Raw genomic sequence first — 22,510 nt, 5'->3', positions numbered from 1 at the left:
ATCCATACATAGCTCCTCTCCCTCTATCTCATCTGTCCTCTCATCACACTCTTCCTCTTTCCCATCCATACATAGCTCCTCTCCCTCTATCTCATGTGTCCTCCATCACACTCTTCCTCTCTCCCATCCATACATAGCGCCTCTCCCTCTTTCTCATCTCTCCTTCATCACACTCTTCCTCTCTCCCATCCATACATATCTCCTCTCCCTCTCTCCCATCTGTCCTCCATCACACTATTCCTCTTTCCCATCCATACATAGCACCTCTCCCTCTATCCCATCTGTCCTCCATCACACTCTTCCTCTTTCCCATCCATACATATCTCCTCTCCCTCTATCTCATCTGTCCTCCATCACACTCTTCCTCTCTCCCATCCATACATATCTCCTCTCCCTCTATCTCATGTGTCCTCCATCACACTCTTCCTCTCTCCCATCCATACATATCTCCTCTCCCTCTATCTCATGTGTCCTCCATCGCACTCTTCCTCTCTCCCATCCATACATAGCTCCTCTCCCTCTATCTCATCTGTTCTCCATCACACTCTTCCTCTCTCCCATCCATGATTCTGAGTCACTTTCTGTCTCTCCCTCTCTGGTTCTCTCTGGTTATCTGTGTCTCTCTCTCTCTCTCTCTCAGTCTTTGTCTGTCTCTTTGTGTGTGTCTCTTGCGCTCTCTCTCTCTCTCTCATTCTTTGTCTGTCTCTTTGTGTGTGTCTCTTGCGCGCTCTCTCTCTCTCTCTCTCTCTCTCTCTCTCTCTCCCTCTTTCTCTGGTTCTGTGTCTCTTCCTCTCTTTCTCTCTCTGGTTCTCTTTTTTTTCTTTCTCTGCCTCGCTGTCTGTTTCTGTCTGTGTCTGTCGTTCTGTCTCTCTCTCTCTCTCTCTCTCTCTCTCTCTCTCTCTCTTGTTCTCTGTGTGTGTCTCTCTCTCTCTGTGTGTGTGTGTGTGTGTGTGTGTGTCTCTCTCGTTCTCTCTCTCTCTCTGTGTCTCTCTCTCTGTCTCTGTGTCTCTCGCTCTCTGTGTCTCTGTGTCTCTCTCTCTCTCTCTGTGTCTCTCTCTCTGTCTCTCTCTCTCTCTCTCTCTCTGTGTTTATACTCTCCCATGTATAATATATAAGAACCCGCCATCCCCCTGGGACCGTCGCACTTACCTTTGTTGTTTCTCTCCTGTAGGTTATAAATTTCCTGCCTGTACCTATAAGTAGTCTGTCTAATACCTCCATTACCATCAATTGCAGCGCAGTGGTAAGTATGCAGCGGTCTCTCATCCTGTCTGACACTCACATTCTGTCTCTCGCCTGAGATGTCTCTTTCTCTTTATTGTCTTTAGCGGTTAAGGAGTGCTGTAAATACAACGGTAAGAGGGAGAGCCCATAGGATAGGCTGTAGCATGATATTCCCTGTAGATTATCCATACAGCACACGTAATCCCTATTATCTCCCGTATATACACCCTGCAACCTACCCCATGTATACTGGTCTCTATCAGTGCTGCTCCACATGAGTACTTACCTCCTGGGACAGCTCTTCCCAGCAATGTGCGGACTTCTGGCTTTTTGGCCCGTTTGTCCTATTGCATTGTGGGAAGAAGTCCATAGGCTTCTGTGGCCAACACCATCTATAGATGGTGGTGTCTATCAGACAGAAGCTCTGGAGATTGCTGCATATGGGCACGTCACAGCCCTATAGAATGCTATGGGGATGTGTGTGCTGGCGTCCGTAGATTATCTCCGAATATCTGCTGCGGACCATTTTATTATATATATGGGGAAAGCTATGATGCAGCTGTATCTCCTGGTACATCCGGCCTTGTGTCCTTTACTCGGAGTCCCTGCTTGGTGAGGCTATAGATATGTACATGTAGATATAGATTAGAGGTGGGCGCAGACCCCCTTGCTTTGGTTCTAAATAATTGTCATAGTTTGCTTTCTGTTTTGGAAAGGCCACCCTCACGTGTTCTGGTTGAGGGTCTATAAGACGTCATGTACAGGGTGTTGGATGTGAATATGTAGTATTGCATCATGACCTATAGTCCACACTCTCCCCATACAGTCCCCGGAGAGACTTACATGCAATCCAGACAACACACAATCTATTTCTGAGCTATGAGATCTGCACGTGGTGGGAAGACCCTCAGCAATCACAATGTATTGTTTCCCAGATCCTGAGATTATTTCCCAGGTATATCGTTCCCCCAATCCACCGGACTTTGCCCACACATTACAGATCTGCCTCAGTGGTCTGCAGATGATTTTAGTAGAAACGCTCTGCAGATCTGTTACCATACACCAGCAATCTACATTCCCAATTGATCTGCGACATTAAACACAGGGACAGTTCCAGGGCAAAACTTTCCTGTGGCACCAGAACTGCACCTGTCCAGAGCCAAGACGCGTGCCGGAAAGATTGCGGGGGATCAGTCACATCAGGCAGGCGGTATAGGGCTAGAAGCCTAAAGTTCTTTCCACCTAGGCTGTAACTAAGGGGTCCACTTTTATCACTGCTTAGTACAGTGGCGTAACCAGAAATTTTTCTCCCCCAAGCCGAAAAATTCTTCGGCACCCCCCCCCCCCCATAATTGGCAGTAGTAAAGGGACAAATATGCGCGCACCGCCAAAAATGGGGTGTGTGGCTTCGTTGAAATGGGCGTGGCTTCGCATAAAGGGGCGTGGCATTGCAGGAAAAGTCTACCTTATACCCCAGTTTTGCAACCTGCACGCCCATACGTTGGCCACCACAGGAAAGAAAAATAATCCTGATTCATGCCCCTTACATTATTTGTCATTTTTCCTCCTTATAGTAATGCCCAGTATACATTATGCCACATACTGCAATGGCCCTTAGACATTATGCCGCACACAATAATGCACGACACAATATGCACACACTGTAATGCCCCCGACACATTATGCCACATACCGTAATGCCCCCGACACATTATGCCACACACCGTAATGCCTGTGACACATTATGACAGGAATCGCAATGCCCGTTATACATTATGCTACACACTGCAATGCCCCTGATACATTATAGCACATACAATGCCTGTGACACATTATGACACACACCACAATGATCCTGAGACATTATACCACATACCACAATGCCCGTTATACATTATGCTACACACTGTAATGACCCTGATACATTATAGCACATACAATGTCTGTGACACATTATGCCATACACCGTAATGCCTGTGACACATTATGCCACACACCGTAATGCCTGTGACACATTATGACACACACCGCAATGACCCTGAGACATTATACCACATACCACAATGCCCGTTATACATTATGCTACACACTGCAATGCCCCTGATACATTATAGCACATACAATGTCTGTGACACATTATGCCATACACCGTAATGCCTGTGACACATTATGCCATACACTGTAATGCCCCCGACACATTATGCCACACACCGTAATGCCTGTGACACATTATGACAGGAATCGCAGTGCCTGTTATACATTATGCTACACACTGCAATGCCCGATACATTATAGCACATACAATGTCTGTGACACAGTATGACACACACCGCAATGACCCTGAGACATTATACCACATACCACAATGCCCGTGATATAGTATACAACACACAGTAATGCCTGACACATTATGACACACACCGCAATGTCCGTGATACATTATGCCACACACCGTAATGCCCATTACACATTAAGTTCAACAGTAAGGCTTCTAATTACTTTTAAATTACCTGCTCGTTGCCAGGGGTTTCATGCACTGGGTGTCATGCTCGTTGCCAGGGGTTTCATGCTCTTGGTTCCATGCTCGTTGCCAGGGGTTTCATGCACTGGGTTTCATGCTCGTTGCCAGGGGTTTCCTGCTCTGGGTGTCATGCTCGTTGCCAGAGGTTTCATGCACTGGGTGTCATGCTCGTTGCCAGGGGTTTCATGCACTGGGTGTCATGCTCGTTGCTAGGGGGTAGTGCTTGTTGGTAGGGCCGTGCCCCCAGTGCCAGATATTCCCCCACAGTGCCAGGTACATGCCCCCAGTGCCAAATATACCCCCCCCAGTGCCACATATGCCCCCAGTGCCAGATATTCCCCCACAGTGCCAGGTATATGCCCCCAGTACCAGATATTCCCCCACAGTGCCACATATGCCCCCCCAGTGCCTGCTCCTCCCAGTGCCAGATATTCCCCCACAGTGCCAGGTATATGCCCCCAGTGCCAGATATTCCCCCACAGTGCCACATAAGCCCCCTCAGTGCCTGCTCCCCCCAGTGCCAGATATTCCCCCAAAGTGCCAGGTATATGCCCCCAGTGCCAGATATTCCCCCACAGTGCCACGAAAACCCCCTCAGTGCCTGCTCCCCCCAGTGCCAGATATTCCCCCACAGTGCCAGGTATATGCTCCCAGTGCCAGATATTGCCCCACAGTGCCAGGTATATGCCCCCAGTGTCAGATATTCCCCCACAGTGTCACATAAGCCCCCTCAGTGCCTGCTCCCCCCAGTGCCACATATTGCCCCACAGTGCCAGGTACATGCCCCCAGTGCCAGATATTGCCCCCCAGTGCCAGGTATATGCCCCCTCTGTGCCTGCTCCCCCCAGTGCCAGATATTCCCCCACAGTGCCAGGTATATGCCCCCAGTGCCAGATATTCCCCCACAGTGCCAGGTATATGCCCTCAGTGCTAGATATTGCCCCACAGTGCCAGGTACATGCCCCCAGTGCCAGATATTGCCCCACAGTGCCAGGTATATGCCCCCTCTGTGCCTGCTCCCTTCAGTGCCAGATATTGCCCCACAGTGCCAGGTATATGCCCCCAGTGCCAGATATTCCCCCACAGTGCCAGGTATATGCCCCCAGTGCCAGATATTCTCCCACAGTGCCAGGTATATGCCCCGAGTGCCAGATATTCCCCCACAGTGCCACAAAAGCCCCCTCAGTGCCTGCTCCCCCCAGTGCCAGATATTGCCCCCAGTGCCAGATATTCCCCCACAGTGCCAGGTATATGCCCCCAGTGCCAGATATTGCCCCACAGTGCCAGGTACATGCCCCCAGTGCCAGATATTGCCCCACAGTGCCAGGTATATGCCCCCTCTGTGCCTGCTCCCTTCAGTGCCAGATATTGCACCACAGTGCCAGTTATATGCCCCCAGTGCCAGATATTCCCCCACAGTGCCAGGTACATGCCCCCAGTGCCAGATATTCCCCCACAGTGCAAGGTATATGCCCCCAGTGCCAGATATTCCCCCACAGTGCCAGGTATATGCCCCCAGTGCCAGATATTGCCCCACAGTGCCAGGTATATGCCCCCAGTGCCAGATATTGCCCCACAGTGCCAGGTATATGCCCCCTCAGTGCCTGCTCCCCCCAGTGCCTGATATTCTCCCACAGTGCCAGGTATATGCCCCCAGTGCCAGATATTGCCCCACAGTGCCAGGTATATGCCCCCAGGGCCAGATATTGCCCCACAGTGCCAGGTATATGCCCCATCTGTGCCTGCTCCCCCCCAGTTCCAGATATTGCCCCACAGTGCCAGGTATATGCCCCCAGTGCCAGATATTCCCCCACAGTGCCACATAAGCCCCCTCAGTGCCTGCTCCCCCCAGTGCCAGATATTGCCCCACAGTGCCAGGTATATGCCCCCAGTGCCAGATATTCCCCCACAGTGCCAGGTACATGCCCCAGTGCCAGATATTCCCCCACAGTGCCAGGTATATGTCCCCAGTGCCAGATATTCCCCCCCAGTGCCAGGTACATGCTCCCAGTGCCAGATATTCCCCCACAGTGCCAGGTATATGCCCCCAGTGCCAGATATTCCCCCACAGTGCCAGGTATATGCCCCCAGTGCCAGATATTGCCCCACAGTGCCAGGTATATGCCCCCCAGTGCCAGATATTGCCCCACAGTGCCAGGTATATGCCCCCTCAGTGCCTGCTCCCCCCAGTGCCAGATATTCCCCCACAGTGCCAGGTATATGCCCCCAGTGCCAGATATTGCCCCACAGTGCCAGGTATTTGCCCCCAGTGCTAGGTATATGCCCCCTCTGTGCCTGCTCCCCCCAGTGCCAGATATTGCCCCACAGTGCCAGGTATATGCCCCCCAGTGCCAGATATTCCCCCACAGTGCCAGGTACATGCCCCCAGTGCCAGATATTCCCCCACAGTGCCAGGTATATGCCCCCAGTGCCAGATATTCCCCCACAGTGCCAGGTATATGCCCCCAGTGCCAGATATTCCCCCACAGTGCCACATATGCCCCCTCAGTGCCAGATATTCCCCCACAGTGCCAGATATTCCCCCCACAGTGCCAGATATTCCCCCTCAGTGCCTGCTCCCCCCAGTGCCAGATAGTCCCCCACAGTGCCAGGTATATGCCCCCAGTGTCAGATATTCCCCCACAGTGTCACATAAGCCCCCTCAGTGCCTGCTCCCCCCAGTGCCAGATATTCCCCCACAGTGCCAGGTACATGCCCCCAGTGCCAGATATTGCCCCACAGTGCCAGGTATATGCCCCCTCAGTGCCTGCTCCCGCCAGTGCCAGATATTCCCCCACAGTGCCAGGTACATGCCCCCAGTGCCAAATATACCCCCCCCCCCCCAGTGCCACATATGCCCCCTCAGTGCCTGCTCCCCCCAGTGCCAAATATTCCCCCACAGTGCCAGGTATATGCCCCCAGTGCCAGATATTCCCCCACAGTGCCAGGTATATGCTCCCAGTGCCAGATATTGCCCCACAGTGTCAGGTATATGCCCCCAGTGCCACATATGCCCCCAGTGCCAGATATTGCCCCACAGTGCCAGGTATATGCCCCCAGTGCCAGATATTGCCCCACAGTGCCAGGTACATGCCCCCCAGTGCCAGATATTGCCCCACAGTGCCAGGTATATGCCCCCAGTGCCAGATATTCCCCCACAGTGTCACATAAGCCCCCTCAGTGCCTGCTCCCCCCAGTGCCAGATATTGCCCCACAGTGCCAGGTACATACCCCCAGTGCCAGATATTGCCGCACAGTGCCAGGTATATGCCCCCAGTGCCAGATATTCCCCCACAGTGCCAGGTATATGCCCCCAGTGCCAGATATTCCCCCACAGTGCCAGGTATATGCCCCCAGTGCCAGATATTCCTCCATACAGTGCCAGGTATATGCCCCCAGTGCCAGATATTCGGGGACACGGAGGGCATAGCGCGCACCTCTCCCGTGTCCCTCCTGGCTCTCCCGCCAGTCTAATAAAGGAAGTGCCGGTTCGTGAGCCAATCAGAGCTCACGAACGGCACTTCCTTTATTAGACCGGCCGGAGAGCCAGGGCGGGACACAGGAGAGGCGCGCGCAGTGCCCTCCGTGTCCCTCCCACACAGCAGCGGAGGGAAGGAGACCGCAGATTGACATGCGGACGCTCGTCCGCATGTCAATCTGTTCTAAGTCAGTGGCGCCCCCTCAGCCCCTCGCCCCCAAGCCACCGCGAGGACTGTAGTTACGCCACTGGCTTAGTACATATCCCCCTAGATCTCCTGATAATGTGATGTTACACTGTATTGCTGCTGCGCGGCAGACGCTCCCATTGATGGTCTCTGGTGATTGGTTATTACTGTGTGTTACCGCATTGTCGTATGTGTTTCCCTGCTCTGTCAATACCTGGCTGATGCTTTGGAAACCGGGAACATATTGCTAGTATACGCTTATATACCTGACCAATAAAGCGGATTCTGAACTTACACAACCGTATACAAACCGTCTGTAAATGAACCTGATCCATATCCTAACATCTACCTGATATATATATAGTTATAGTGTGCAGTATGGTGCAGTGTGTGTGTGTGTGTGTGTGTGTGTGTGTGTGTGTGTGTGTGTGTGTATATATATATAGTTATATTCTATACAGATGTTTGCAGTATGGTGCAGTGTGTGTGTGTGTGTGTGTGTGTGTGTGTGTGTGTGTGTATATATATCTAGATATATTCTATACAGATGTGTGCAGTATGGTGCAGTGTGTGTGTGTGTGTGTGTGTGTGTGTGTGTGTGTGTGTGTGTGTGTATATATATCTATATATATAGTTATATTCTATACAGATGTGTGCAGTGTGGTGCAGTGTGTGTGTGTGTGTGTGTGTGTGTGTGTGTGTGTGTGTATATATATATATATATGTATATATGTATATATAGTTATATTCTATACAGATGTGTGCAGTGTGTGTGTGTGTGTGTGTGTGTGTGTGTGTGTATGTATATATATATATATATATATATATATATACAGTGTATATATATAATGTGTATCTCTCTCTCTATCTATATCTATCTTACCGTACTGTCCCTATGCACTGGGACACTCATGAACTACACAATCCTCTAGCTGCTTGAGAGTAGGTGAAATGCAGGCTTGAAGTCAGACATCCACAGGACCTGTCTGAGGGGCCCATTTACCACACAGTGTTTGTGGTTGTGTTCCGGAAAACGCCCATTTCCAGGGGTGAGACGCAGATATTCTGCATCCCTGCAATGTATGAAGAAGGGGATACAGTCAATTTGCCGGCTGTCGGGATTCCAGCGGTCAGGAAGCCGACACCGGAATCCTGACAGCCAACAATGTCGCCAGCCGGAATCCCTGCAAAACAGAACTTTTCCCACGACACCCATAGCGTGGGAATAGATCCTGTGGCCAGCGCATTGATCCACCGAGCCCACAAGGGGACTCTTTGTGTTCACCCGCTGCCGCTGACGGGCTATGGACAGCCGGCATCCCACCCACCGGTAAATTATACTGAATTCTGTAGGAGGGCTCGCAGCAAGTATCCGCCATAGGTTTTTACGGGGATCACACTCTGCCCGATGCATCAATGGCCCCCGCAGCTGCCGCTATCTCCCATTGTAGCCGTATCCCCCATAGGTTTCTACGGGGATGACACCCCGCCTGATTCATCAATGGCCCCCGCAGCTGCCGCTATCTCCCATTGTAGCCGTATCCCCCATAGGTTTCTACGGGGATGACACCCCGCCTGATTCATCAATGGCCCCCACAGCTGCCGCTATCTCCCATTGTAGCTGTATCCCCCATAGGTTTCTACGGGGATGACACTCTGCCTGATTCATCAATGGCCCCCGCAGCTGCCGCTATCTCCCATTGTAGCCGTATCCCCCATAGGTTTCTACGGGGATGACACTCTGCCTGATTCATCAATGGCCCCCGCAGCTGCCGCTATCTCCCATTGTAGCCGTATCCCCCATAGGTTTCTACGGGGATGACACCCCGCCTGATTCATCAATGGCCCCCGCAGCTGCCGCTATCTCCCATTGTAGCCGTATCCCCCATAGGTTTCTACGGGGATGACACTCTGCCTGATTCATCAATGGCCCCCGCAGCTGCCGCTATCTCCCATTGTAGCTGTATCCCCCATAGGTTTCTACAGGGATGACACTCTGCCCGATGCATCAATGGCCCCCGCAGCTGCCGCTATCTCCCATTGTAGCTGTATCCCCCATAGGTTTCTACGGGGATGACACTCTGCCCGATACATCAATGGCCCCCGCAGCTGCTGCTATCTCCCATTGTAGCTGTATCCCCCATAGGTTTCTACGGGGATGACACTCTGCCTGATTCATCAATGGCCCCCGCAGCTGCCGCTATCTCCCATTGTAGCTGTATCCCCCATAGGTTTCTACGGGGATGACACTCTGCCTGATTCATCAATGGCCCCCGCAGCTGCCGCTATCTCCCATTGTAGCTGTATCCCCCATAGGTTTCTACAGGGATGACACTCTGCCCGATGCATCAATGGCCCCCGCAGCTGCCGCTATCTCCCATTGTAGCTGTATCCCCCATAGGTTTCTACGGGGATGACACTCTGCCCGATGCATCAATGGCCCCCGCAGCTGCTGCTATCTCCCATTGCAGCTGTATCCCCCATAGGTTTCTACGGGGATGACACTCTGCCTGATCCATCAATGGCCCCCGCAGCTGCCGCTATCTCCCATTGTAGCTGTATCCCCCATAGGTTTCTACAGGGATGACACTCTACCCGATGCATCAATGGCCCCCGCAGCTGCCGCTATCTCCCATTGTAGCTGTATCCCCCATAGGTTTCTATGGGGATGACACCCCACCTGATTCATCAATGGCCCCCGCAGCTGCCGCTATCTCCCATTGTAGCTGTATCCCCCATAGGTTTCTACGGGGATGACACTCTGCCTGATTCATCAATGGCCCCCGCAGCTGCCGCTATCTCCCATTGTAGCTGTATCCCCCATAGGTTTCTACGGGGATGACACTCTGCCTGATCCATCAATGGCCCCCGCAGCTGCCGCTATCTCCCATTGTAGCTGTATCCCCCATAGGTTTCTACAGGGATGACACTCTACCCGATGCATCAATGGCCCCCGCAGCTGCCGCTATCTCCCATTGTAGCTGTATCCCACATAGGTTTCTACGGGGATGACACTCTGCCTGATTCATCAATGGCCCCCGCAGCTGCCGCTATCTCCCATTGTAGCTGTATCCCCCATAGGTTTCTACAGGGATGACACTCTGCCCGATGCATCAATGGCCCCCGCAGCTGCCGCTATCTCCCATTGTAGCCGTATCCCCCATAGGTTTCTACGGGGATGACACCCCGCCTGATTCATCAATGGCCCCCGCAGCTGCCGCTATCTCCCATTGTAGCTGTATCCCCCATAGGTTTCTACGGGGATGACACTCTGCCTGATTCATCAATGGCCCCCGCAGCTGCCGCTATCTCCCATTGTAGCCATATCCCCTATAGGTTTCTACGGGGATGACACTCTGCCTGATTCATCAATGGCCCCCGCAGCTGCCGCTATCTCCCATTGTAGCCGTATCCCCCATAGGTTTCTACGGGGATGACACCCCGCCTGATTCATCAATGGCCCCCGCAGCTGCCGCTATATCCCATTGTAGCCGTATCCCCCATAGGTTTCTACGGGGATGACACCCCGCCTGATTCATCAATGGCCCCCGCAGCTGCCGCTATCTCCCATTGTAGCTGTATCCCCCATAGGTTTCTACGGGGATGACACTCTGCCCGATGCATCAATGGCCCCCGCAGCTGCCGCTATCTCCCATTGTAACTGTATCCCCCATAGGTTTCTACGGGGATGACACTCAGCCCGATGCATCAATGGCCCCCGCAGCTGCTGCTATCTCCCATTGTAGCTGTATCCCCCATAGGTTTCTACGGGGATGACACTCTGCCTGATTCATCAATGGCCCCCGCAGCTGCCGCTATCTCCCATTGTAGCTGTATCCCCCATAGGTTTCTACGGGGATGACACTCTGCCCGATGCATCAATGGCCCCCGCAGCTGCTGCTATCTCCCATTGTAGCTGTATCCCCCATAGGTTTCTACAGGGATGACACTCTGCCCGATGCATCAATGGCCCCCGCAGCTGCCGCTATCTCCCATTGTAGCTGTATCCCCCATAGGTTTCTATGGGGATGACACCCCACCTGATTCATCAATGGCCCCCACAGTGCCGCTATCTCCCATTGTAGCCGTATCCCCCATATGTTTCTACAGGGATGACACGCTGCCTGATTCATCAATGGCCCCCGCAGCTGCCGCTATCTCCCATTGTAGCTGTATCCCCCATAGGTTTCTACGGGGATGACACTCTGCCTGATTCATCAATGGCCCCTGCAGCTGCCGCTATCTCCCATTGTAGCTGTATCCCACATAGGTTTCTACAGGGATGACACTCTGCCCGATGCATCAATGGCCCCCGCAGCTGCCGCTATCTCCCATTGTAGCTGTATCCCCCATAGGTTTCTACGGGAATACACTCTGCCTGATTCATCAATGGCCCCCGCAGCTGCCGCTATCTCCCATTGCAGCTGTATCCCCCATAGGTTTCTACAGGGATGACACGCTGCCTGATTCATCAATGGCCCCCACAGCTGCCGCTATCTCCCATTGCAGCCAGATCCCCCATAGGTTTCTACAGGGATGTCACTCTGCTGAATGCATCAATGGCCCCCGCAGCTGCCGCTATCTCCCATTGTAGCTGTATTCTCCATAGGTTTCTACGGGGATGTCACTCTGCCTGATGCATCAATGGCCCCCGCAGTTTCCGCTATCTCCCATTGTAGCCATATCCCCCATAGGTTTCTACGGGGATGACACTCTGCCCGATGCATCAATGGTCCCCGCAGCTGCCGCAATCTCCCATTGTAGCTGTATTCCCCATAGGTTTCTACGGGAATGTCACTCTGCCGAATGCATCAATGGCCCCCGCAGCTGCCGCAATCTCCCATTGTAGCTGTATCCCGCATAGGTTTCTACGGGAATGTCACTCTGCCGAATGCATCAATGGCCCCCGCAGTTTCCACTATCTCCCATTGTAGCCATATCCCCCATAGGTTTCTACGGGGATGTCACTCTGCCTGATGCATCAATGGCCCCCGCAGCTGCCGCTATCTCCCATTGTAGCCATATCCCCCATAGATTTCTACAGGGATGACACCCCGCCTGATTCATCAATGGCCCCCGCAGCTGCCTCTATCTCCCATTGTAACCGTATCCCCCATAGGTTTCTACGGGGATGTCACTCTGCCGAATGCATCAATGGCCCCGTCAGCTGCCGCTATCTCCCATTGTAGCCTGTGGGCTGCACTTACTGCATGTAGTTCCGGCAGGGTTCCCCAGAAACCCTCCACCATATATGGCCCCAGTGCACAGCAGTGAGCTGACCACGCATGTACAGAAGGACACGCTGTCTGCACACTGCAGGTGTGGACTCCGTCACAGCCCCTGTCCCTGCCTGTGACGGCGGATTCTGCAATACAATCATATCGGAAGTGCAATCATTGATAAATGGGCTTCTAATTTGTGAGCATCCCAATTTAAAGTATGGTAACGATAGATAGATAGATAGATAGATAGATAGATAGATAGATACAAGTAGATGGATAGATACTGTAGATAGATAGATAGATAGATAGATAGATAGATAGTGGATGGATAGATACAGTAGATAGATACAGTAGATGGATAGATACAGTAGATAGATAGATTGATACTAGATAGATACAATAGATAGGTAGATAGATACAAGTAGATGGATAGATACTGTAGATAGATAGATAGATAGATAGATAGATAGATAGATAGATAGATACTAGATAGATAGTGGATGGATAGATACAGTAGATAGATACAGTAGATGGATAGATACAGTAGATAGATAGATTGATACTAGATAGATACAATAGATAGGTAGATAGATACAAGTAGATGGATAGATACTGTAGATAGATAGATAGATAGATAGATAGATAGATAGATAGATAGATAGATAGATAGATAGATAGATAGATAGATACTAGATAGATAGTGGATGGATAGATACAGTAGATAGATACAGTAGATGGATAGATACAGTAGATAGATAGATTGATACTAGATAGATACAATAGATAGATAGATAGATAGATAGATAGATAGATAGATACGCATATTCATAGTACAGTGTATAAAATATCATCTTATTACATGTATAAACTCCTTTTATGACCTATTTTGCAGAAAGAAGCCAATGATAACCTCCTGGGGAACCGCGTCTACTTCCCTAGCACCGCCAACAACCTAGGATCCCTGGATCTGATGTACTTTCCATACTACGGGAACAGAGCTCAGGTAATCCGCGTCAGCGTGCGCTCAGCCTCGTAGTCTCTCCAGCTCATAGAACGGTCATTATGGGGCCTATACGCAGGGTAAAGATCAAAACAAAAAAGGAGTAAATTCTTCTGGAACAAACCAAGATGCGATGTAAGGGGGGAGACGCACGTGTGATTTTCTTGCATGCAGGGGAAATACTGGCTGCTTTGGCATGAAGCCACAATACAGGCAGCATTCCTCTATACTGAAGATGTGACTTACTGTGTGACACTCAGGGATGCCATCAGAAAGTGTGGTGCCCGGGACTGATACCCCTGTCACCATATTATACCCCCACAGTAATACCCCTGACACCATATTATACCCCCACAGTAATACCCCTGACACCATATTATACCCTCACAGTTATACCCCTGACACCATATTATACCCCCATAGTTATACCCCTGACACCATATTATACCCCCACAGTTATACCCCTGACACCATATTATACCTCCACAGTTATACCCCTGACACCATATTATACCCCCACAGTAATACCCCTGACACCATATTATACCCCCACAGTAATACCCCTGACACCATATTATACCCTCACAGTTATACCCCTGACACCATATTATACCCCCACAGTTATACCCCTGACACCATATTATACCCCCATAGTTATACCCCTGACACCATATTATATCCCCACAGTTATACACCTGACACCATATTATACCCCAACAGTTATAGCCCTGACACCATATTATACCCCCACAGTTATACCCCTGACACCATATTATACCCTCACAGTTATACCCCTGACACCATATTATACCCCCACAGTAATACCCCTGACACCATATTATACCCCAACAGTTATACCCCTGACACCATATTATACCCCCACAGTTATACCCCTGACACCATATTATACCCCCACAGTAATACCCCTGACACCATATTATACCCCCACAGTAATACCCCTGACACCATATTATACCCCCACAGTTATACCCCTGACACCATATAATACCCCCACAGTTATACCCCTGACACCATATTATACCCCCACAGTTATACCCCTGACACCATATTATATCCCCATAGTTATACCCTTGACACCATATTAAACCCCCACAGTAATACCCCTGACACCATATTATACCCCCACAGTTATACCCCTGACACCATACAGTGCGGGTTACAGTGCGGGTCGGGTACAATGCAGGGTACAGTGTGGGTCAGACACAGTGCAGGTGGATACAAGGCAAGTCAGATACAGTGTAGATGGAATTCATTATGGGTTGTATACAGTGCAGATCGCACACAATGCAGGTCAGAGTGGGGGTTCGATATAGTGTGCGTTGGCTACAGCGCAATGTCGGATACTGTGCAAGATACAGTACAGGTCGGATACAGTGCAGGTCGGGTGCAGTGTTGGTCAGATACAGCACGTGTTTCAGTTCAGGTTAGGTGCACTTACTGTGACAGGTGGTGCCAGCAGTGTCGGCACTGGAGGAAAGCCTGCAGTCTCCTCAGTACAGGGTTGCTGGCAGTGTCGGGAGTGCCGGAGTTGTCCTCAGTGCAGGAGTTCAGGGGTGTGGGAGTGCCAGAAGTGTCCTCGGTGCAGGGGTGCCTGCAGTGTGGGAGGTGTCCTCCTTGCAGGAGTGCCGGCAGTGTCGGCAGCGTGGGAGTGCTGGCAGAGTCCTCAGTGCAGGGGTGCCAGCAGTGTCCTCAGTGCAGGAGTGCCAGAGTTGTCCTCAATTCAGGGGTGCCGGCAGTGCGGGAGTGCTGGAGGTGTCCTCAGTGCAGGGGTGCCGGCAGTTTCAGCAGTATGGTAGTGCTGGAAGTGTCCTGAGTGCAGGGGTGTTGGCAGTGCGGGCGGCGGCGCCCGCACTGCCGACACCGCTGCCCACACTGCCGACACTCCCACACTGCTGACACTGTCGGACAACTCCGGCACTGTACTGAGGACACTGCGGGCACTCCTGCACTGAGGACAACTCCGGCACTCCCACATTGCCGACTTGGAGCCATTGTAACCTATGGGGAAACGTTGATTGGCTGAGAGCTGTGACAGACAGCTCTCTCAGCCAATCAGTGGCCTTCCATAGGTTACTATGGAGACTAGCGTCCAAGGCAAGACCTCAGGATCCGACAGTGGAATCCTGAGGTTTTGTCTCGATTGAGGTCGGGGCAGGCTCGGATGGCCCCGGATCCCCGAGGTTCAGGGGGGGAGGTTTGGTTCTCTGAGAACCGAACCCGCTCATAATAAATAAATAAATATAATACATTAGAGAAGGGGTTAGGGCCCACAGGAGTTGGGACAATGGTGGATTTCCCCTGTGGGCCCTAACCCCGGATACACCCCTCATAAATGTATCTGCTCCTTCTACATCTGACCCTCTGCAGTGCAACATGGTTTGTCCGGGGGGGATTTGCTCTTTTCTGCTCCGTACACTGTGTATGCCCCCCCCCCTGTATGCCCTCCTTGTATGCCCCCCCCTGTATGCACCCCCTGTACGCCCCCTTGTGTGGCTCCCCTGTACGCCCCCCCCTGTACGCCCCCCTGTGTGCCCCCCCTGTACGCCCCCCCCGGTACGCCCTTTTGTGTGGGTCCCCTGTACGCCCCCCCTGTATGCCCCCCCTATACCCCCCCCTCCTGTACGCCCCCTTGTGTTGCTCCCCTGTACGCCCCCCCTGTACGCCCCCTTGTATGGCTCCCCTGTACACCCCCCCTGTACGTGTATGCCCAGAGTCGGCCCTAACCAATATGATGCCCTAGGCAATATTTTGGCTGGTGCCCCCTAGCACCACCGCTGGTTCCGCCTCTGACCTTGCACCCCTTTCCCAGCACCATCACCCCTCACCCATAGCAGTCCTTACTTTGATGTTTGTACCCCCTACATTTTAAATAGGAACAGTTCACACATTTGGCGCACAGCCCAAAAAGGGGTGTGTTTTTGCTGGCAAGGGGCATGGCCGCACAATAGTAACCCCAATTCCAATTACGCCACACAGTACTGCAACTTTATTCACATTTTATCTTGCGATAGTGTCCATAATTCATATTACATCCCACAGTAGTATAACTTTACCTTATAAACGTTACTCCTCACAGTAGAGCCCCTTATTCACATTACATCACACTGAATTGTTCCTTATTCACATTACACCACACCCTATTGCTCTTTATTCACATTAGAAGACACAGTAGTGCCCTTTCTATACGCAACGCCACATAGTAGAGCACCTTATACACATAATGCCACACATTAGTAATGCATTTATACACATAATTCCGCATCGTAATGCCCCTTACACATCATGACAACCTTTATTAATGCTCTTTTACACATAATGTCCCTTACACATACGTTGCACATTATTAATGCCCTTATACACATAATGACAAATACAGTAGTGCCCTGTTACACATATGCCGCACATTATTAATGCCCTTATACACATAATGACACATAGTAACATAGTAACATAGTATCTGAGGTTGAAAAAAGACAATTGTCCATCGAGTTCAACCTATTTGTGGTGTCCTATGCATGATGATTTGACTAAAATTTCTGACTGATGCTGCTGTCAGCCATTGCATTTAATCCCTATTTATAGTAACTATAATGCATGACTATGCACCATACCCCTGGATATCCTTTTCCAATAGGAATTTATCTAACCCATTCTTAAAGGTGTTGACAGATTCCGCCATTACAACTCCCTCGGGCAGGGAATTCCAAACACGTATTGTCCTTACCATGAAAAAGCCTTTACGCCGTATTGTGCGGAATCTCCTCTCCTCTAACCTGAGCGAGTGTCCACGAGTCCTCTGTGTTGATCTAACCAAAAACAGGTCCCGCGCAAGCTCTGTGTATTGTCCCCTTATATATTTGTAGATGTTGATCATATCCCCTCTTAGTCTCCGCTTTTCCAATGTAAACATGCCTAGTCTTTCAAGCCTTTCCTTGTATTCCATCGTCTCCATGCCCTTAATTAGTTTGGTCGCCCTCCTCTGTACCTTTTCAAGCTCCAGGATATCCTTTTTGTAGTACGGTGCCCAGAACTGTACACAGTATTCAAGGTGTGGCCTCACTAGTGATTTATATAACGGGAGTAGTACCCTGTTACACATATGTTGGGGAGTAGTACCCTGTTACACATATGTTGCACATTATTAGTGCCCCTATACACATAATGACACACATACAGTAGTACCCTGTTACACATATGTTGCACATTATTAATACCCTTATACACATAATGACAAATACAGTAGTGCCCTGTTACACATATGCCGCACATTATTAATGCCCTTATACACATAATGACACACATACAGTAGTACCCTGTTACACATATGTTGCACATTATTAGTGCCCCTATACACATAATGACACACATACAGTAGTACCCTGTTACACATATGTTGCACATTATTAATACCCTTATACACATAATGACAAATACAGTAGTGCCCTGTTACACATATGTCGTACATTATTAATGCCCTTATACACATAATGACACACATAGTGCCCCCTACACATTTGCTGCACATTATTAGTGCCCCTATACACATAATGACACACATACAGTAGTACCCTGTTACACATATGCCGCACATTATTAATGCCCTTATACACATAATGACACACATAGTGCCCCCTACACATTTGCTGCACATTATTAATGCATTTTTACATGACACACATAATGCTCCTTACACATATTCTGAACACTACTGCACAACCAACCCGCTCACATGCACACAGCACTCACACTGCCACTAACACTGTGACCTCTGCCTCTGCTTGGATACAGATGTGTCCTCACAAATCTTGCCTCAATGCTAACGTCGGGCACATTTTTTTAATGAAAATGCATCTTATTGGCAATGCATTGGTATGTGGCTAGGATGCACAAGCAGCTTCTGCTGATTAATATGATATGCAGCATGCCTATATACTGTGTGAGACTGTGGCTGTATCTGCATATGAAATGCTACACACAGAATATAGGCATGCCGCATATCATTTTAATCAGCAGAAGCTGCTGATGCCCCTAGGCATATCAAATGCCCTAGGCAATTGCCTAGTTTGCCTATGCCTATCGCCGGCTCTGTGTACGCCCCCTGTACGTCCCGCTGCTGCTGCTGATAATGATGTTCTTTCTGTCACTGAAACGTCTTTATTTTTTCTTACAGCAAAATTACACCCAGCCGTTTGTAGCTGTAAAGTTCCTGAATGTTACACGTAACATGGTCCATACGGTACAGTGCGTCATCAACGCCGGCAACATCATAACCACCGACACCAGAGACCTGTTCCAAGGACGCGTCATCTTCACACTGAAAGTCTCCTCATAGGTCTCACCCGTCATATCTGTATATTGCCAGCTCCCGGCCAGTGGGGAGATGTACTAAGCTGTGATAAGTGGAGGAGTGAGACAGCCTGCTCTCTATATACTATATATACTTTGATAGTATGCAAATTATGACTGATACTCCAATGCTGATTGGTTGATATGAGCCACTTCTCCACTCTTATCACTGCTTAGTACATCTCTCCCTTAGGGATCTATTTACTAAGCCTTGGATGGAGATAAAGTACCAGCCAATCAGCTCCTGTCATGCCACAAGCTGTGTTTGAAAAATGACAGTTAGGAGCTGATTGGCTGGTACTTTATCTCCATCCAAAGCTTAATAAATAGACCCCTTAGTCCCTGATACAAGGTGTAAGTCCCTGATACAAGGTGTAAGTCCCTGTATACTCTCCTATGGTCACTAGTGTATCAGTCTCCTGAGTCCTCTCCTGTCACCAGCTCCTCCCTAATGAGAGATATTAGTCCCTGATACAAGGTGTAAGTCCCTGTATACTCTCCTATGGTCACTAGTGTATCAGTCTCCTGAGTCCTCTCCTGTCACCAGCTCCTCCCTAATGAGAGATATTAGTCCCTGATACAAGGTGTAAGTCCCTGTATACTCTCCTATGGTCACTAGTGTATCAGTCTCCTGAGTCCTCTCCTGTCACCAGCTCCTTCCTAATGAGAGAGATATTAGTCCCTGATACAAGGTGTAAGTCCCTGTATACTCTCCTATGGTCACTAGTGTATCAGTCTCCTGAGTCCTCTCCTGTCACCAGCTCCTTCCTAATGAGAGAGATATTAGTCCCTGATACAAGGTGTAAGTCCCTGTATACTCTCCTATGGTCACTAGTGTATCAGTCCCCTGAGTCCTCTCCTGTCACCAGCTCCTTCCTAATGAGAGAGATATTAGTCCCTGATACAAGGTGTAAGTCCCTGTATACTCTCCTATGGTCACTAGTGTATCAGTCTCCTGAGTCCTCTCCTGTCACCAGCTCCTCCTAATGAGAGAGATTAGTCCCTGATACAAGGTGTAAGTCCCTGTATACTCTCCTATGGTCACTAGTGTATCAGTCTCCTGAGTCCTCTCCTGTCACCAGCTCCTCCTAATGAGAGAGATTAGTCCCTGATACAAGGTGTAAGTCCCTGTATACTCTCCTATGGTCACTAGTGTATCAGTCCCCTGAGCCCTCTCCTGTCACCAGCTCCTCCTAATGAGAGAGATATTAGTCCCTGATACAAGGTGTAAGTCCCTGTATACTCTCCTATGGTCACTAGTGTATCAGTCTCCTGAGTCCTCTCCTGTCACCAGCTCCTCCCTAATGAGAGATATTAGTCCCTGATACAAGGTGTAAGTCCCTGTATGCTCTCCTATGGTCACTAGTGTATCAGTCTCCTGAGTCCTCTCCTGTCACCAGCTCCTCCTAATGAGAGAGATATTAGTCCCTGATACAAGGTGTAAGTCCCTGTGTACTCTCCTATGGTCACTAGTGTATCAGTCCCCTGAGTCCTCTCCTGTCACCAGCTCCTCCCTAATGAGAGATATTAGTCCCTGATACAAGGTGTAAGTCCCTGTATACTCTCCTATGGTCACTAGTGTATCAGTCTCCTGAGTCCTCTCCTGTCACCAGCTCCTCCTAATGAGAGAGATATTAGTCCCTGATACAAGGTGTAAGTCCCTGTATACTCTCCTATGGTCACTAGTGTATCAGTCTCCTGAGTCCTCTCCTGTCACCAGCTCCTCCTAATGAGAGAGATATTAGTCCCTGATACAAGGTGTAAGTCCCTGTGTACTCTCCTATGGTCACTAGTGTATCAGTCCCCTGAGTCCTCTCCTGTCACCAGCTCCTTCCTAATGAGAGAGATATTAGTCCCTGATACAAGGTGTAAGTCCCTGTATACTCTCCTATGGTCACTAGTGTATCAGTCCCCTGAGTCCTCTCCTGTCACCAGCTCCTCCTAATGAGAGAGATATTAGTCCCTGATACAAGGTGTAAGTCCCTGTATACTCTCCTATGGTCACTAGTGTATCAGTCTCCTGAGTCCTCTCCTGTCACCAGCTCCTCCTAATGAGAGAGATATTAGTCCCTGATACAAGGTGTAAGTCCCTGTATACTCTCCTATGGTCACTAGTGTATCAGTCTCCTGAGTCCTCTCCTGTCACCAGCTCCTCCCTAATGAGAGATATTAGTCCCTGATACAAGGTGTAAGTCCCTGTATACTCTCCTATGGTCACTAGTGTATCAGTCTCCTGAGTCCTCTCCTTTCACCAGCTCCTCCTAATGAGAGAGATATTAGTCCCTGATACAAGGTGTAAGTCCCTGTATACTCTCCTATGGTCACTAGTGTATCAGTCCCCTGAGTCCTCTCCTGTCACCAGCTCCTTCCTAATGAGAGAGATATTAGTCCCTGATACAAGGTGTAAGTCCCTGTATACTCTTCTATGGTCACTAGTGTATCAGTCTCCTGAGTCCTCTCCTGTCACCAGCTCCTCCTAATGAGAGAGATTAGTCCCTGATACAAGGTGTAAGTCCCTGTATACTCTCCTATGGTCACTAGTGTATCAGTCCCCTGAGTCCTCTCCTGTCACCAGCTCCTCCTAATGAGAGAGATATTAGTCCCTGATACAAGGTGTAAGTTCCTGTATACTCTCCTATGGTCACTAGTGCATCAGTCCCCTGAGTCCTCTCCTGTCACCAGCTCCTCCTAATGAGAGAGATATTAGTCCCTGATACAAGGTGTAAGTCCCTGTATACTCTCCTATGGTCACTAGTGTATCAGTCTCCTGAGTCCTCTCCTGTCACCAGCTCCTCCTAATGAGAGATATTAGTCCCTGATACAAGGTGTAAGTCCCTTTATACTCTCCTATGGTCACTAGTGTATCAGTCTCCTGAGTCCTCTCCTGTCACCAGCTCCTCCTAATGAGAGAGATATTAGTCCCTGATACAAGGTGTAAGTTCCTGTATACTCTCCTATGGTCACTAGTGTATCAGTCTCCTGAGTCCTCTCCTGTCACCAGCTCCTCCTAATGAGAGAGATATTAGTCCCTGATACAAGGTGTAAGTCCCAGTATACTCTCCTATGGTCACTAGTGTATCAGTCTCCTGAGTCCTCTCCTGTCACCAGCTCCTCCTAATGAGAGAGATATTAGTCCCTGATACAAGGTGTAAGTCCCTGTGTACTCTCCTATGGTCACTAGTGTATCAGTCCCCTGAGTCCTCTCCTGTCACCAGCTCCTTCCTAATGAGAGAGATATTAGTCCCTGATACAAGGTGTAAGTCCCTGTATACTCTCCTATGGTCACTAGTGTATCAGTCTCCTGAGTCCTCTCCTGTCACCAGCTCCTCCTAATGAGAGAGATATTAGTCCCTGATACAAGGTGTAAGTCCCTGTATACTCTCCTATGGTCACTAGTGTATCAGTCCCCTGAGTCCTCTCCTGTCACCAGCTCCTTCCTAATGAGAGAGATATTAGTCCCTGATACAAGGTGTAAGTCCCTGTATACTCTCCTATGGTCACTAGTGTATCA

At 49.9% G+C, this 22,510-nt stretch overlaps 1 protein-coding gene across 1 annotated transcript in view; it reads left to right on the top strand.

The window, feature by feature from the left end:
- The window catches only part of ATP1B2 (ATPase Na+/K+ transporting subunit beta 2), a 100,453-nt gene extending 81,243 nt beyond the window's left edge, over positions 1 to 19,210 (top strand). The window contains exons 5-7 of the mRNA XM_063950448.1: positions 1,172 to 1,243; positions 13,525 to 13,635; positions 18,824 to 19,210. Of these exons, the coding sequence (XP_063806518.1) occupies positions 1,172 to 1,243; positions 13,525 to 13,635; positions 18,824 to 18,985 (345 nt within the window). The 3' untranslated portion in view covers positions 18,986 to 19,210. The remainder of the gene's footprint in view (positions 1 to 1,171; positions 1,244 to 13,524; positions 13,636 to 18,823) is intronic.
- Positions 19,211 to 22,510: the final 3,300 nt, after the last annotated feature.

Source organism: Pseudophryne corroboree (genome assembly GCF_028390025.1).
Source record: "Pseudophryne corroboree isolate aPseCor3 chromosome 6 unlocalized genomic scaffold, aPseCor3.hap2 SUPER_6_unloc_5, whole genome shotgun sequence".
NCBI classification, from domain to species: Eukaryota; Metazoa; Chordata; class Amphibia; order Anura; family Myobatrachidae; genus Pseudophryne; species Pseudophryne corroboree.
Note: the sequence above shows the minus strand (reverse complement) of the source record. Positions and strands in the feature narration are given on the sequence as shown.